This window comes from Passer domesticus, chromosome 11 (assembly GCF_036417665.1).
Source record: "Passer domesticus isolate bPasDom1 chromosome 11, bPasDom1.hap1, whole genome shotgun sequence".
Taxonomy (NCBI): Eukaryota; Metazoa; Chordata; class Aves; order Passeriformes; family Passeridae; genus Passer; species Passer domesticus.
The window spans coordinates 10,128,848-10,146,765 of NC_087484.1; the positions used below are offsets into that span (position 1 = coordinate 10,128,848).

General features: G+C 43.2%; 1 protein-coding gene and 1 long non-coding RNA gene across 17 annotated transcripts in view; one reads left to right on the forward strand and one right to left on the reverse strand.

Moving 5' to 3' along the window:
• Positions 1–17,918, forward strand: part of LPP (LIM domain containing preferred translocation partner in lipoma) — a 331,648-nt gene that overhangs the window by 197,014 nt on the left and 116,716 nt on the right. For all 16 annotated transcript variants that reach the window (XM_064385623.1, XM_064385626.1, XM_064385629.1 and 13 more), the window contains one exon: positions 5,849–6,523. In XM_064385623.1, coding sequence (XP_064241693.1) covers positions 5,849–6,523 — 675 coding nt within the window. The remainder of the gene's footprint in view (positions 1–5,848; positions 6,524–17,918) is intronic.
• On the reverse strand, positions 11,658–12,123 carry LOC135278813 (uncharacterized). Its single transcript, XR_010346215.1, has 2 exons — positions 11,993–12,123; positions 11,658–11,775 (listed from the first exon to the last, which is right to left on the reverse strand). It is a non-coding gene; the product is annotated as an uncharacterized LOC135278813 (long non-coding RNA).

The window sequence follows — 17,918 nt, forward strand, 5'->3', positions numbered from 1 at the left end:
AAGAGGAGGTGGGGAAAGGTGTCCCATTCATGTCAGCCCCCTTCATACACTAGAAATAAACTTGCAACACAACCTCTTGGTCATGCCTTGGCTACAGCTTGCAGCAGGATCCTGGCAGATTGTCTGAGCTGCTGGCACTCAGTAATCCCTTTGGTGTGCTGCTGTAGCTGAGCTTGAGTGGCAGGGCACTTAATGCAGGGAAAAGGGATCTCTGCTTCTTACAGTCACATCAAAATTACCTGCTTATTGTGGAATTTGTCTCCACTAACTTGTGCTGTCTAAATATTCAGTGACTTGTCTTGCCTGTTTTTATGCTTCTTATACAGTCAGCAGAGAGAAGTAGATTCCCCCAGTGGATGATTCATCTCCCCTCTTTTAGGCTTCAATATTAGAATGGAATAAATGACCCTGTGGAGGTACATTTCAGAGAGAGAGAGATTTAAGCACCTTCAGCTAGCCAAGGTGAATGCCCATCACTGGTGACAGGAAAAGCCAAGTTGATTTTTCACCATTTGCTGCCCTTCCCACCCAGGCCTCCAACTTCCACCACCTTTGAGTGCTACATAAAGGATTTCAGGTGGCCTGAGCTGGCTCTGTGTTTCAGCCCAGCTTGTGTCAGTGGACCATGCAGGAGAGGGGCTGAGTTAGGAGGAGAGATGCTGCAGTGGCCCGTTGAACTAGCAGCCCCCTGAGGACGCCGCATCTTGGGTTCAGCCCACCGGTAGTTGCCAGGTTTCTGCCTTTCGAGGAAGAAGAGTTGTTTCATTCCTATCCTGGAGTAATTAGTGACTGAAATGCCCAAAAAAGGCAGCCCCAGCTAGAGCCGTGGTTCTCAACCTCTGCTCTGCACACCCTGGGGGTCCATGGATCACTCCTAAGGTAACTAAGAAGAATTCAATGAAAGGTAACTGAAAAACCCGTGTTTATTGTCAGTAGATTAACTTTCTCCATAAAGGAGCTTGTCTCTTCTGAGAAACATTTGGCGGCTGCTGAGCATAAAGGTTGAAAATCACTGAGCTGGAGTAATGTACCTTTGTATGTAATAATTTGACAGCTAAAGGGCTAAAGCTATTCAACTGTACCTTTATGAAGAAATGTCTGGAGAATTGAATAGAATGTGATAAACTTTGTATTGGCATTTTTGATTCAGTCTCTGAAACTTGAGTAACTGAAGGGATTCTATAAAATTAATTCTACAAATGTGCAAAGCAAAAGAATGAAGTCCTTTTCATATGGATTCCAGCTGGTCATATAGAATCATGCTCATGCTGTAGACTGTGATTATTCTGTACTCTTTTTAACATTTAACCCTGACAAATGGCAAAGAATTATAGGTTAATTTCTGTAGAACAACAGGATTCATCTCTAGTAGCTATGCAATGACTTTTTAGCTGTAGATGTACATTGAATTTAATTTAAGATTTATGTAAATAATTTCTATAGGGTGAAGAATCAAAAATACTTGGGATTTTGGTTTTCCCATCAGGGTAGCTTTGAATCCAGACACCCAGCTTTGACAGTCAGATCCATTGGACAGTGTGGCTTTATCACGATGCCATAGACTTTCCCCATGGTGGTTGGTACAAGAAACTCCTGAAAATGTTTATAAACCTCCTCTGCATTTAAAAAGACAAGGCAGGATTTGCCAAGCAAGACGATTCCACTCATGGTTATACATGGTAAACTTTTTTAGAAGTGTTTTGGGGTTTTTTTCCTCCCACATTTGATTGAGTTTTACTTGATTTTGTCAGTATTGGTTCACCTTTACTTGAACTGCTGGATAATTCATTTGTAGAAGAGGCAGTACATTTAGGTACTTCCATCTGTGTTTAAACAAGGCTCTTGTGCTTTCCCATTTAGAAAAAAAAGATTTTGTATTATAATGCTTGTGGTAGATGAGGTTCTGAATTTAACTCCTTCCTACTCTAGTTTCTCTCAACGGCTCTATATTATCAACACCTGGGGTTTCTAGTTTACTCTCTTTGCAAATATGAATTTGCAAGAAGGGGTTGATGGTAAGTAGCGTGGTTTTAATTTGCACTTGCGAAGTGTGTCAGACAGTTTCATCAGGGCATGGCGAGCAGAGGAAAGCCTGTCTTCCTCTGAAAACAGCCCTCAGAGGATGTCAGAGAGTGTGTTTGACTGCGATAATCACTTGCAAATGCAGCATGGTTTTGAAATGAGCTGTCCAGGAGCTGCTGGAGAAAGGGATGCCTGAGCTCCTATGAATTCACTCTTTGTCTTTCTCCTTTTTCTTTCTCCTGTTTCTACTTGTTTTCATGTTTCTGAGCAGTCACTTTGATGTGCTTTTGGATGAGTCTGCCTGGTTGTGTTGGTGGAAGTTCTATGGATTCACTTGGATGAAACATTTGTGACAGCCATCTCTTTTGTTAGACTGTACTCAGTGATATAGATAACCCCTTCCAGCCTTCTGCTCTATCTACCTGGCACCTTTACAGCCTCATCCATCCCTCCTATCCTAGTGCCTTCCAGACAGCTGTTGAAATCTCTCTTCTGCTGGTATCTGAGTACCCTTTTCTTGTCCTTCCACACATTCCTGTCCTCAGAGCAGGAATCTTGTCCTTAGTTACTGTTCGCTTGTAAAGTTTTTTCTTACTCCATTAGTAATGTTAAGGTTTAAGCCAGGGGTGATATTTGAGTGCATGGCTGGACTGTGGCCACCCTTCTCTCACTCAGGCAAAAGGGCAGAGGATTTATGGTGATACCTCACCTGTGCCCTTGCACAAGAGCTACAACCAACTTGTGTCCTCATAAATCATCAATGTTCCAGTAGTGTTAAATTCCCTGTAGCCTGTCCCATTTCTCTACTACACCACATCAGCTATCCTTACTCCTCCCCCCATAAACCCCAGCTTTCATCACACACTTGCCCAGTGCCCTCAGAGGAATTCAGAATGAGTCACGCAGGGTGCCTCTGGGGACTCCTACTGATGCAAACTTCCTCCTCCTCAAGGCAGCCTGTGGTTTGATGCCACAATGCGACCAGTACTTGTTTGCTCGGGCCTGTGCTGTGGTGTTGATAGCAAAGTTTGGGCTCTGCTCCCCCAAATTGCCACCTTCCTTCACTGGATTCTGATGCAGGAGGGGATACTTGCAGCTCATCCTCTTTGTAGTGTCAAACACAGGAGCTGCTCGCTACCGGTCCACAGATTGTGAGGGTTTGGGGTTTTTTTGGAAGAAGGGTTTATCACTCATTCTTAGCTGTATTCCTGTCCAGGCAGGGGACTGGCATCAGTGAAGTGTTATGTGGATGTTTATATGTGTTATGTGGGTGTTTATATGTAAGATTGAAGCCCCCCAGTTCTTGAGATAGGATCAGAAGAGCTTTAGTAGCCTCTGTCATGACCTGCTTCCAGAGTCTGCATTCAGAAATGCAGAATGTGATGAACAGGGCTCACTTATGTTGTTTTGGTTTGGTATTTTCCCCTCCCCCAGACAGGCCATTGCCTTTATAACATTATCTACCTTCTACCTCTTCACATGGAAAAGAAAAATGCTTTTCTGGTGGTAATTACACGGTGCTGCATTGTGGACCTTTCATCCCATTACAGTAAGTGGACAAACTACTATAATTTACAAGAATGAATAGGTGAGGAAATGGGAAAGTTTCTGGCACTCCCAGGCATAAATGCCAGCCTGACATGGGAGAACAATTCTGACAGAAAGCAAGTTTTCTTGCTAGCAGTGAGTGCTGGTGCAGTTGTTTTCTGATGCAGGAATGGAGGAGTGCCAGCTTCCCTTCAGGTGTTTCAGAAGTACAAGAATCAGACAGTATTAATGGAGGGCTACAGACCCTTAACCTGTCTCTGCCCTTGCAGTTCAGCTGAGACATGTTTCAGCTCTTCCTTGCTCCCAGTTTGAAAATCTCTTCTGTCTGTCTATGTGCTGCCTTGTCATGGATCTGTTAGCAAGGTCAGGGTGTGAATACATTGAGATGTTTTTCCTCCAGCAGAAGTTTGCTGCCTTATTATTCCCCACTTCTGAATGCACACCTTTCACACCTCTCAGAACAGACTGATGCTCTTATTTGCCTGGGGTTTTTTGCTGATTTATAGTGTTTCCTTGTGGGAGGTTTGCCCTGAAGGTGTGATTGCAGGAGTAAGGTCTTTACCAGTGCATCAGCAAAAAAGTATTTGCACATCACCAGGGAAGAGCTGCCAGTTGGGTGGTAGAGCTTCCTTATCCCTTGGGTAGTCTTGCTTGTAGGCTGTGCAGTAGAAATTGAGTGGCTTGCACTTACCTTTCTTTTTCTTTGTGTGAAGTGGTTACCAAATGTTGCGGGCCACAGCCACCCTGTACAGAGGATGGGTTTGGAACCCTTGGAGGCTCAAGGTAGCTGAAGTTCCCCCAGCCCCCCCGGGTGGTTTGGCAGCAATTAATTGCCGCCACCTGCTGACCAGGCACAGGATTTCTCTGGCCCCAGTACAGCTTGTGCAGGTCCCAAAGAGTGCTCACCATGCCCTCCCCACCAAGAGGGTGGTGGAGCAGTAGGTGGAGGTCAGGGTGCCTGCATAAACAGGAACACCTGGGGACAAATACAGGTCATTTAAAGATGTCACATGCCTTAGAGTGCACATAAGCATGGGTAAAGGCTGAGCTGGTCTGCCTTTGGGCTGCCGTGAACTTGTAGATTATCAAGCAGATCATGGATGAGATCAAGTCTGGTACAGGAAGTTTGAATGAGATATAACCTCGTATAACTATGGTGTTAAGTGCTGTAAAACTGCATGTCTTCACTTTAATGCATTTCTCCATAGAAGGCATACAATTCAGGTATTCTTTTAGAATAATGGAAAATAGAGAAGCAAGAAATTATGCCTAATCCTAACTCCAGAAATTCAAGTTTACTCTTCTCTGATGTAGTGAAAAATCATAAAGAATGTTGGTGAGTGTTCCTTAGAAACTTTCACATTGTTAGCTCTTTAAGTAAGATCTTTTCACACTGCTGTTTTTGAACATTTAAATGTGAGGTAAGCCAGACAAACAAGTACACTAGACTGAAGGATTTACAATGCCTGTTAGACAGCGTCACTGCAACACAGCCTCATTCCATGGCCAGACTGCAGGAAGCGACAGCATTTGCTGTGATCCTCTTCCCTGGCTGCCCCAGCATTGCTGTGCCTGGGGCACTGGTTACATGGCTGCCCTGGTAGGAGCTGACTTCTGAAGCTCTTGGAAATCCTGACCCACTTTCTGCCCTTTAATGAAGCATGTGTAGCATTTAACTTTTCTGGGGTCACTCCAGGTATTCAACCTGTACAGCCAGGGTAGGGACACCTCAGTAACTTGCTTTGATTGGAGTTTATTCTTACAGCCTGGGACCTGCTTGCAGACTATCCCAATCTGCTGCCTCCTGCACAGTTAAAGGAGTTCCTGTATTGGGGAGAACCCTACAGGTGCTCTAGGGACCCAGGGAATTTCATGTCTCCATAGAGACTGTAATCTCATTTTCTCTCTTTTTCAAAACAGACTCATTTTCACAGGAATGCATGGGGTTTTCCCTAATTATCCTCTGGGGAGTCTCCCTTTTTTTTTGCGTGTATCATTTTTTAATTTGTTTGTTTGCTTGGAGGCGGAGGAGAAGCCTCCAAGGAGAGATGAAATGCCATGCACGACAGTTCTGCTCTGCTGCCGTCCCTGTTCTGTCAGAGCAGGGGAAGGTTGCTATAACCATTCTGTAACGTGTGGCTCTAGGTTATTCTTACTTTTCTGAGCAGTTTGAGTTGCTGCACAGATGTTTCTGTAAACCCCCATTTCCACCCTCATTGCTCGACCCGGTGCCCAAGTGGCCTCTCCTGCTGACACTGTGTCTCTTCTTGCTCTCCAGGGCTCTGGGACCTCAAGCAGCTCTGCTGCCACCACTCCATCTGTGTCCACTCCTGTCACTGGCCACAAGCGGATGATCATCCCCAACCAGCCTCCCCTCACCGCCACCAAGAAATCCACTGCCAAGGGCCCGGGGCAGCCAGCGCCCATCCCGGTCACTCCCGTTGGCACCCTGAAGCCGCAGCCAGTGCCGGCCTCCTACGCCACGGCCTCCACTCCGAGCCGCCCGGCCTTCAACGTGCAGGTGAGGACGGCGCAGCCCAGCCCGCACTACCAACCGCCCAGCCAGCAGCCCGGGCACTACGGCAGCCTGGGGCCTGGCCAGCCCTACGCCCCCGCGCCGTCCCGCCAGCCCACTGGCCCTCAGTACAGAGCGCCGCAGCCCCAGGGGCCCGGCTACGGCTACGGGCCTCCGCCCGGCCGGCCCGCCGAGCCGGCCTACGGATACGCGCCGCCACAGGGCCGCTACCAGGACCCCTACTACGGGGGGTACGGCGGCAGGAACGGCTCCGAGGCGCCCTACGTGCCGCAGAGCTCCTGGAAGGCCGAGCCGGCGTATCCTGCGAGTAATGCCATGGGCCAGGCTCCCCCTGGGCTCTACCAGCCACAGGGCACGAAGAAGACCTACATCACTGACCCGGTGCTGGCCCCGCAGCCGCCCGCCATGCAGCAGAAGGTAAGAGATGCCAGTGGTCACTGATATTCCTGGGAGAGCCACATGGATGAATGTGGCCTGGGACACTCCCTGAAAGGTGGTGGGGGTTAAGGTAGTGCTATCAGAGGTATGGGGCACATCTCCCTCGGTATGGCTTTTTAAAGGCTGGAAATAGGGAGCTCTCACCCGCTTTGAAAAGAGCCTCTGCAGGGGCTTAGAAAAACTATCAGCTTCAAGTAGTGAGATGGTGTCACATGTGGAAGCATGGTGTCAGCCCATGGGAGGGAGGGAAGCTTTGTCCCTGTGACATGCTGTTGCTCAAGGAGCTCCCTGGCAATGCCTCTGTAAGGCATCACTCAACAGGAGGCTTTTCTTCTGGGCACTCCCAGGATGAAGTGAGAGGCTGGGTGTGAGCTGCTTCATGTACTTGTGGACATCCCTGGTTCAACAATTAATCCTCCCTGTCCTCAGGCAGATGGGAGGTACACGAGAGGCTGGTTTTGATTGTGGTTCAAAGTGATTGCGGAGGTTGTCCTCTGGTGTGTGGCTGTTCAAAGATCACTTATCACTGAAACCACATGGAAATGAGTCCCCACAGAGCTCGGCTCTGGTTTTCCTCTCCAATGTTGGTACACCGGGCGGCCCCCATCCACTTCAACAAGTGTCTGGACCTCATTAAGTGAAGTCAGTTTGAAATAGAAAGTTAAAGTGGGTCTGCCTTGTTTCTCTGCCCAAGCTGATTCTGCCTGGCTTTCGTCACTTCTGCTGGTGACCATCTCTAATGTGGCTCTGGGAGGTCTTTTAGCTTTGTGGGGCCCTCATTGTCTGTGATAAGCTGAGGTTTCACAAAGGGTGAGGTAGGGAGGCAGTGATGCTGTTGCTGCCCAGGCCCACCTTGGCATGTCTGAGCACATCCATGCTCTTGAGTTTATGGGTGCTCACAGGGAAAGGGGAAAAAGTTTCACATAACAGAAAGCCTGTCCCTTTGTCATCTCCTGCTCTAACAGCACACAGATGGTCTTCCCTGAATTCCAGGTTTCCTGACAGTGGGAACTTTGAAAGGCAAAGATGTTTCTCAAGGCAGTTTAGAGAGGGCAAGAAATTACAGAAGCCCTTGAAATATTATCTATGAGCAGCTAAGAAAGTGCTTTTTCTCTTTTTCTTCCCCTCCCCTTCAAAGAACCTTTGAAGCAGGGAGAGAAGCAATAAACTCTCAGCTCTGCAGGTACTTGGTACAGAGCTTAGATTGAAAAGTAGTGAAAGACACAAAATTTGCACATAGGTTTAACTGGTGTAAATGGTTGTGGTTCCAGTGGAGTCACTGAGGAAATGCTGAGGTATAGCAGATCCGTATTTAGACTTTTATAGATACAAGTAGTCTTATATATATAAAAAATTTAAAAACTGTAGTTCAGTCAGCATCTCTATGGAAACGCAAATCATCTCAAACCACAAACAGCACAAGCCTGTTAGTCTCATTTGCATTACAAAGCTGGAGGGACAATTTAATTTAGCTCAAGTCGGGGGTTTCATGTATGCCTATATATATTTGTATATACATGTTGGTGTGTGTGCACGTGGCATTTGCAAATACACAGACAGAAATACTTCATAAATATCTCTATAAAAAATAATTTCAGTTCTTCTGCAGAACAGACTGTCATCTGCTTGATGATAAACCCCTCCAGAAACTTTCTTTTCTATTCCAACCTGCTAAATAGCTGTTTCTTACCTATTTCACTTTTGAGCTTACAAATGTTCTGTAACATATTGGTGGCAGGCTTTGCTTTTAAAGCAGTGTTGTCCGGCCTTACCACGTGCTGTTCTCTTCCTTTGCACAATAACTCATTCATAAAATTGACTTAAGGAATTATTTTATTTAAAAGGGAAAAAAAAAAGCTGTGTTAGAGCCAGATATCTGTTAGAAAGAATTGTCACTGTAATTTGACTTGGCTATTGTATAAATTTTAACATCTTTTCCAACACACACACACCAAATGATTCTGCATTTGGTTGTGTTTTGCCTTTTCAAGGTTGATTTGAGACCTTTCAGTTAAGGAAACAGAAAGGGTAAGAGGCATTAATACATATCACATAAAATGTAAGATGACCTTTAGGAATTTTTCTTCTTGCAAGGGAATGGTTCAAAAATATCAAACAATTTTTAAATGTATTCAGAAAAGTGCATGCCTAATCTTGAACACATTTTGTGTACAAATTTTTAAGGATGTTGTAGCAAATCCATCTCATGGATAGAATAGAACCATAAAAGTTCATGGTTCTTAATTCTAACATATACCATGATCCATCACTGTGAGAGACAAAATCTTTCATTAAATTTGTTTCATGTTTTTAAAGGGTAAAAAAAAAGGTTTATATTTGGCATTCTGGCTAGGAAGAGGTTCATGACACTGTGGCTCTGTGTTTTTTGCAGTGTACTAATCATGTTGAAGTTGCTGCTGATCCAAAATAAATCTGGATTGGTATGGGAACAGCAAATAATCTGTACTGGTTCTTAAAGCTTGCTGAAAACAATGAGTTTTCACACACAATTCCACACTGCATTCTGTCCTTGGGCTACTTATGGGGTGAGAGTCATGCACGTGAAGCCTCTGGGCATTTTAGTCTTTTGCAGCACCATGTCTAGCACTAGTGCCCAAGTCCTAGTTAGAAAATGATCTGGTGGAGTGCATGTCCTCATTTAAACCTTCATGTGCTTCAACAGGCAAAAAAACCTCAGGAGCTTTCTCTTCTGGATGGTGGGTGGTGGGGACTTCTGTAGGAGCAGCAGTAGAGTTCTCATGAGACCATTTGGCTTCTCTCATGCTCTTGCTGTGCCTGCTCAGACCAAGTCAAAATCTGAAGCCTCTCTCTTAACTTCTCCTCTCCCAAGGGGCAGAGGGCACAATGCCAGGGTGGCTCATTAGGCATGCTCATTTCTGGCACCAGCATGTCCATAGCAGACATATGACAAAACCAGTTTCTGATGTGGAGTATTCCCAGGACTTTGCCCTGTGGCCAAAGCAGGACTGGTAAACTCCCACCACTGACCAGCTCATCTATCACCAAATGTTTCTATGCTGGACTGGTTAAGACACCGAAAACCCCTGTTGAGTTCTCATATCTCCAAAGAGTTTTAGGTCCTTGAACTGGTTTTGGTCATGTTTGAGCATTTTTGAGGCACTGTCATATGTCCCAAGTAGATTTGTGGACCTTTTAGGGACCTCATGTGTCTCCTGGTGTATTTGAGGTGTGGCTCTGGGAGGTCTGTTCTTCCTAGATCCCAGCTATTCTCCTAATTCTAATCATGGGCTCTGGGAAGCACATTCCTTCCTAAAGGGACCTTTCATGTTTTCAACATCTTGACCAGGTACCACTGAAGCCATGTGAGACAGCTTTGTGACTCTGTTCCAGAATGGTGGAAATCTTAACAAAAACATTGATCTCTTAAGAGCAATTTAACAATTTGATGAGGACAGAAGTGTCTCGTAGCTCTGATTTGGTACGGCATCCAAATCCACGTTTCTTTGCTGCAGATCTTGCTGGGAGGAGAAAGGGAGCAATGTCCCTTTGGTAGCAGTGTCTGTTCTCCCAGCCATGGCATAAGTGCCCAAGTTCCTTGACCTGGCCAGCCACGGGTTGCAGTATCCCCATTCACACCTGTAGAGGCATCAGTTCATATGGAGCATGGCCTCCTCTTCAGACAGCCCTTCAGTTTTGCACACCTTTCCAGGTGAGCACCATGAAAAGTGGGGAGATAGCTGTAAACCAGGAGGATTTAATGAGGCAGCTCATGGTTGTGGTTTAGGTGGTGGTGGCTGCTCATGACTAGCAGACCTCAGCCACCGCGTGGTTTCCGCGCTGCTGGAGGTGATTTTTTTGCCGCCTGCTGCACCCACCCCTGACATGGTCTCATGCAGCTTGCAGTGCCCAAAAGGGACTGTGATAGCTCTCTGTTTTCTCGTTTTACACAGCTTTTGTCAGTTTTTCCACTGATTTAATACCTGTGATGGAGACATTGGCTTGGAAGTTTCATCTTTGCCTCAGAAACATCTGCTCACCAGTGCCCTTCACTATGACTGATGCACTTCTCTTGCACTGGTTAAATAATTTTTACAGTCTGCTATCACTCACATAAAGGAGATACCTCCGGCACTTGTGTTTGAGCTGAGACTAATTCTCTTGCTGTTTGCTGTTAATTTAGTGACTAGAAACTTTTCCTTCTCTGCAGATGAATAAAAGCAGTCTGCCAGATTCCCTCCTGCTGTCACAGGGATATATTCCTTCCCTAGTGTTGCTTTTGACTTGTGGAGAAAGGCAGGCAGCTTGCTTTGCATTGCTTGCCTCCCCCAAAGTGTCTTCTCACCCAAAATTTTAAGCTTTCACCTAAGTGTCTTCACAAAAGTCACGTATCAAAAATTTTCAATGGATGGAATTTGGAGACAGTGTAAAATGATGATTGAAGTTTGGTTTTCTGTCAGTGTGGGACAGTGGCTTCCCATAGTTTTAATATGCTCAAATAAAGCAAACCAAAGTAAAATTAAAAAGGGTGATTTAAAATATTCTACTTTGGCATTTAATGAATTAAGAAAGACTGAAAGCCAATGTAAAATGAAATAGAATGTGAAATTCTGAAATTCAGAGTTGAATCTGCGAGTTCAGTGTGACATTTCAAAATTTCGAGACGAATATGCAGTTCCTTTCTACCCTGAGAATAGCAACAAATGTCAAAATGTTGACATTCTTCACAAAACAGTAATTCAGAGTTCTAACCAGCACTAGCTGTATATCAGCTGCTGACTCTGTCATTGCTTCTGGGTGGATTAAATTAAATACTGTTGCTTCTGTTAAAATGAGGAGGAGGGGAAAGAAGGCAGTTGTGTCTAACAATAAGATGAGAAGTTCAGGACTTGCGGTACTGAGGCATTGAGAGTGATGTTTTCCTCTTCAAGTTATTATAAATCTCTGCATGAAAATCATTGGGGTTTTTTCAGGTGAATAAGTGCTGGCAAGAAATGCAAAGAAGTGTTTTCAGAATGGTGTCCTTATCCTGACTGCAGGAATATGACACAGTCTGGTTTATACCCTAGACTTATGAAAGAGCCCAGTTTTTGGCTCAAAATGTGTTTAACATGTTCACTTGAGAACTTTACTCTTTGTTCTTTGTATTATATTTTTATTATTTAAGCACTCTATATACTAGCAGGAACCAGCTGATGACAGCGTAATTAATCAGTTTTTTCTCTTAGGCATCATATATTTGAATTGTTTTCCTGAAATAGTGAAACAAAGAGTTGCCAAACAATTACCTTGAAGTTAAAGATAACAGGGAGCCTGCAGTTACAGGAGTAAGTCAGGTCAGCATATACTGAAAAACCAACTTAAATTTACAGCTTCAGGATGCAGCTTTTGCAGCTTTAGCCTTTAGTCAGCCACAATGGGTTAGAAATATAAGAGGAATAATTGAGAAAGAGGCTTTTGGCATAATACCTGGATGTTCTTTCTTGCTCCTTCTTAAAATAAGCTGAGGACAATGCCTCCACACATGATAAGGCATGGGGCAACCTTGAAGTTAATCAAGGGCTCTGCTTCTGTGCTGGTTAACTCTTGATAACCAAGTGCCTACCTTGAGAGATCCTGCCAGGCTGTGTTACAGGCTAACAAGAATTTTGGGTCTGAGGTCATAAGATGCAGTGAGTGTATGCTTACATAGCATCAGGCAGGGAGGCTGGCTGGTTTCCAGGCAGTGGGGCTTGCCTGAGCCCTGGGGCTGCCTGAGCTCAGGTCTCTAAGGGGCAGCCTGCTCTGTAGCATGATGTGACAAGGATGGTTGGCCTTGCTACTGGTTTACAGCTTTCAGTACAGAAAGCAGCACCCATAAAAGTGAGTGCCACTTAATTTACAGGCAGACTCTGGCTATTGAGTGTGATGGTGCTGCTGATTATTGGAGGAGCTAGTTCCTTCCATTTAAAAATACACTTGAGTCCAACCACATTGTAATTCTTTCAAATCCAAAGCACCAGAGCGTGTGAGGAAGCTGTTCTTCTGTCAGATAACCTCTGTGTCATTGTCAAGTTTATTGCAATGAAGCCAGAACCTGAATGGGTAGAGAAATCTGTCCAAGGTTAAGCACCAATTGATTAGGAGAGTAGGGCAGAACAAGGAGACATGGAACATCCTGGTGTTGTTTGGTGGCTCTTCTGTTTGAGGTGTAAAGGTCTCTGGCTGCCCTGTTGGTGTGAAACTCCTTGGGCTTATGACCTGAGAGTAATGCCAGTGTTAAGAGAAGTCACTCTGCTCACAACACACTGGCAGCATAGATGATGCTTTGGGTGATGTCCTAATTTGGCCATGTCGTTTGGAATGGATCTTCCTGTATTTGGGTAGTTTTCCCACTGACCTCTGTGAAGCATATCTGCAGTCTTAGTCCAGTTTTTAATGGCATATATACAAATAAAATAGTAATGGTTTGTTACTGAAGCACCACTTTGTGTAGGGGGCTGTGTACAGTTTACAAGATGAATCATTTTTCCCTGGATAGGAATGGTTGTGCATAGATAGGCTCTTGAGCCTATTACTTGAATGAGCAGGCAAGTTGGAAAACTATCATGGTGCACAGTGAGCAGTGCCAGCCATGAAGATTCCACCAAAAATAGATACTCAGTTGTAAAGATTACAAAGTAGTCTATAATGTCTTCTAATATAATATTTGTTTCATCCAAGAATAATGGTATGAAGCAGTTGCTAATATATGGTTATGTTTACTGATCATAAATGTTCTGGTGTTAAACTAACTTTGGCCTCCACATAATGGGATTCCTGTTAAGATTTACCTCTGAATAACTATAAAGAAACATGATATAGTAAATTTAATAGCAGCCTTTGGGGGAAAGAAAGTTAAAAAAAAAAAAAGAAGAGGTTTCCTATCACAGGCTGAAAGAACTCCTGCAAGGCAAACAGAATCTGCAATTACACTGACAGTTTTGTTCTTAAATGAAAATAATAGTGAATTATAAAGCTGTAAAATTGTTTTCACAACAATATTTTGTTTTTATAACTTATACTATTTCACTTAGTAGCTGCCTGGCTCCACAGCAAGTTACATAACGTGGTATTATGAGTATGATGCCTCAACTTTTTGTCTAGGGAATTAATTTAAGGGCTCTAAACTTTCCAGTCACATTTTCTTCTTTGTTCCAGACGCAATGTATTCTCTCTGCTGGAAGAAATATCAGATGAACTACGTCTTGCTTGTAGCAGAGTAATATTCATGTGTCTCTTTATCTGCACTAATAGGGCAGTGACTTAGTTTCACATGGCTCCTCAAAATAGTCCAGATTGAAATGGGCCATCTAAAGTCAGCTACACAAAACAAATTAGAAGAGTGGAGCTGCTGTGTGTTAGCTGATCAATGTAGCATTAGCAAGGATTTTCCACAGCATGGTTTAGCACAGACAGATGAATTATTCTTACTGTCAGTATCACTCATCCTCCCAATTAAATATTTTTCTAAACAAACAAACAAAATTTCCTCAAATGAGTTGGCTGTAACTTCACCTGACTTATTAGGATTGGTTTAGTCATCAATAAAATGGAACCACACCTGAGCTATAATATACAGCAGATTAGCTATCACAATTTTCATCCTCTTATTGCCTAGTTAGACTCTACCAACACCTGAAGAATCTTTTCTTCAGGATTTTCCTCCAGGTTTGTGAGAACTGGTTGTTCATTAAATGAATCACTTTCTTTTTTGTTGTTGCTGTGATCGAGCTTAAAGTGAAAACTCTCATGCCTTTTCCATGGAGAAAAATGGCCTAAATGGTCAGGGATCTCCTGCTGTGTATATGTCACTGGTGGACTCCTTCTAGGCTGTCACCAGGAAGCATGGAGAGTTTCACTTTGCAGTCCAACTCAGCCAACAGAAGAAATCTCCGTGAGGAAGTGTCCTGCGACATTTATGTTCTTGTAAACCTCTGTTTCGTGTGTATCTCAGAGACTCAAAGATTCAGGTGACAATTGTGTTTTCCTGATCTGATGATCAGTATCAGAAAAGTGCCCTGCATCTCCTTCTCCAGTTTGTGTTAGAAGGCTGCTTTTCTGTTCCTTGCTGCATCAAAATCCTTCCCCTCTCCTATTATGCAATACTTACTGGTAACCTCTCTTTTCACAGGCTGCATCCCAAAAACATGCTTCAGTAACACATCAATTCTTGCACGACCTCATTTGAATACTTCAGTTAAAACTCTCTCCTGAACCCATTTTCTCAACTGCATTTCCCATCATCTAGATTTTTCACAACTTTTACGTGTTTCTACATCACTTTCCCTCAGGGTTCTTGTCCTCCAAGGCTTAGGCTTAAAATTAGGCCTTTTGCTGCTGTAGAATTTCCAGATCACTGAGCAAGTGGTGGATGAGTCTCTCTAGTAGATTTTTCAGTACAGAGAAGTAATGCAGTTTGTACTGCAGGCAAACATGGCCCTGTAGGTACCAGAAGGTGTTGGAAGTGTACATGCTTGTGTTTATTTCTTCATGACATTGCTCACCAATAAATATGTCCAAATACAGTTTTCAAATCTGAATTCAGCTTCCCACCCACCTTTCTGTACCATTTCACATCAGGTCACCTTCTATTGAATAAATATAGAACATCAATTAAAACCATATGTGTAATTAAAAGAAATTCAGTATAAATTTAAACAGCATGAAGATAAGAAAGGTAGAGGGATAAAGACAACTGGAACCACAGTTCTGTGTGACCTGCTTTTGAATAAACAACATTATATTCCACAGTCAATTATCCAAAAAGTACAATGTGTTCTGTTGCCAAAAAAAGGTTGTCAGATAGAAGTGGTTAGTCAAAAGGACACATGCACTGGAGTGAACATTAGTCTATTGTACTCAGTATAATATTATACAAACAGAGCCGGCTTGTTACTGTCTTTTTTTCTTTTTTTTTTAATTTTTGACTACAGATGTGATTATGCAGCTTTTTAATATTACTTCATGAACATCTAATTGCAGGCTTCAGCAAGAGGTGCAGACCTTGCTAGGGAAATCAAATAAGGTATGCTCTGTGCAGCCCAATAATAAGGCTTCCAATACAAAAGTGGAAAAACAAGTCATTAGTTACAACCATCGAACGGAGGTCTAATGGGAGCCACAGGATAAACATTCCATTTTATTATGTCTTCGTTATATGTTTTGCAAGAATCCGTGGTTATAAATTAAAATTGCTTTTTGCAGCAGCGGCTGTAAAAAAAAGTTGAAAATCTGTGAATGTACCTATTACTTTTATTTATATCACAGCAGGCTGCTAGCAAAATTAACTTTTTTTTTCCCCTCCTATTTGTTAGTTAAAAGATGGAAAAAGCATACAAATGCATATCTGCAGGCAGCACTCAAAAATGCCCCCTGGCCTTTTTTTTTTTTAAATTAAGATGGCATCAGTTTAAAGTGGGAGACAAAAGCGGGGAGGAAACCCAAACATCTCAGATAAAATTAACTTCTTCACCATTACACAAGTTGGTAGGATCTGGTGTTTGTTTAGAAATTTGAATTAATGCTAGTGAAAGCATCCAGATTGTACTTTGACAGATGAGACAGGGATTTGCTTGAGACCATGTCGCTGACAAAGCAGAAGAATTTCCAGGGCTCTTCTCCAATTGAACTGGCAATTGTGGAGACCCTGATTACCACCAAAAAAAAGCAGTATTAGGACAGGATTTTCCAATGCTGTCTTCTGCCTTCTGAGCTGCTGTGTGAGGGAATGTGTTCAACCTCTGACTCTGCCCCAGACTTTCTCTTGAACTTTCCAGCAAAACAATTAATTTTTTGTTTCTTAATACAGCATTTAGAAGTCACTGTCCAAAGGTAATAGCCAGAGCAAGCAATCTGTGGAATGGAAATTTGTGGTGGTTAGAAACATCTGTTTCTCCTTTCAGAAAGGATACAGACATGCAGTTGTAAACCTTCATCACCCTCATCAACCCTTCTGCTTCCATTTAGGAGTTAATTATCAACTGAGGCATCATAGGCAGCTTCTCCTCTCAAAGAGAGAGGCTGTACTGGACAGGAGATCTGTGGCTTTCAGTGTGCAAATCCCAAGCATCAGCAAATTACTTCTGAGCTGCACTTCTCCTGATCTAGGAAAACCTTTTGTCAGAAGCTTAAATTCATTATGTGGAGCCTGCATGTACAAGGGGGAAAAATAATTGCATGCCAATGAAAAAAGGCAAAAAACCCACTGCCACAGAGACTTTTTTACTCTTTCACATTAGCATTCCTGTGGGCCATTGAGGAAGCAAGCCAAGGTGGTCTCACTTGAGCTGGGAATTCCTGCTGTAGGCAGGGTTGAGGTTCATAGTCATCTTTCTCCAAGGACTGGTCAGGAAGAGCCTCCAGGCAGGCACCATAGCACTTCTCTAGGATGTATCAGATTAAAAAAATGATACATGTTCCTGAGTCTTCATGGTGCTGCTCTTGCTCCCTGGTTATCAGCATTATAATTCTGCTAGTGATGTTTAGTAATTGTTCTAAATACTAGATAATGCCAAGAATTCAATACCATGGAACCTGATTGTTTTTCTATCATTGGGAAATTAAAAAACCCCTGCGTTTAGTGATGAGGAACCTGTTTTAAAGTAAAAACCTGGATTTTTCATTACAGGACAAGTTCCTGCAAGCTTTGCCTCCCACTGTGCTGCCAGTTGCTGAGAAATTATTTTATTTCCCAATTTAGATCTTGGACAGTGACTCAATATGCCCTGGAAATACTATCATTCTAGCAATTTTCTCATGAGGTAGCTCAGCTTAATGTCGGAGAAATGGGTAGTTATGAGTCCAGACACTGTAACATTGGACTTGGGTTCTAAAAATAAATGTTTGGTTAACTTTTAGTCGTCAACAATTTTCTGCTGCCACACATGTTAGAAAATGGAATAAATGGCCTCATGCAATTCCAGGCACACTCTGTGGTCAACAGAAGTATCTGTGTAGAAGATTAAATACGGTGGTAATACAGATAAATGTGGTGGCCACTCTTGCTATATGGCATGTGCACCCTGATGTTTAGAACCTTGAGAGAAAAAGAGTTAACTGCTCAGTAAGAAGAACAGGTGAGCTATTGTGTGTTCAGGTAGACCTTACCAGCATGCCTGATTTCTCAAATGTCTTGTTTCTGGCTTTAGACTTGGTGGTTTAACCTTTTTCCTTCTTAGTTTCCTCTCTAAAATAGGTATAATGTTTACCTCCTGTATCACAGTGGGGGTTTCGAGACTTGATTGTCTGCAAATTAGTTTTAAAGTCTATAAATGCAAAGTAGTGTTCCTATTTTCTGTGTGAAAGGCAATGAAAATCATGTGCAGAGCCTCTCACAGCAGGCACAGTGGTTATTTGAAATGAAGGATATTTCTGT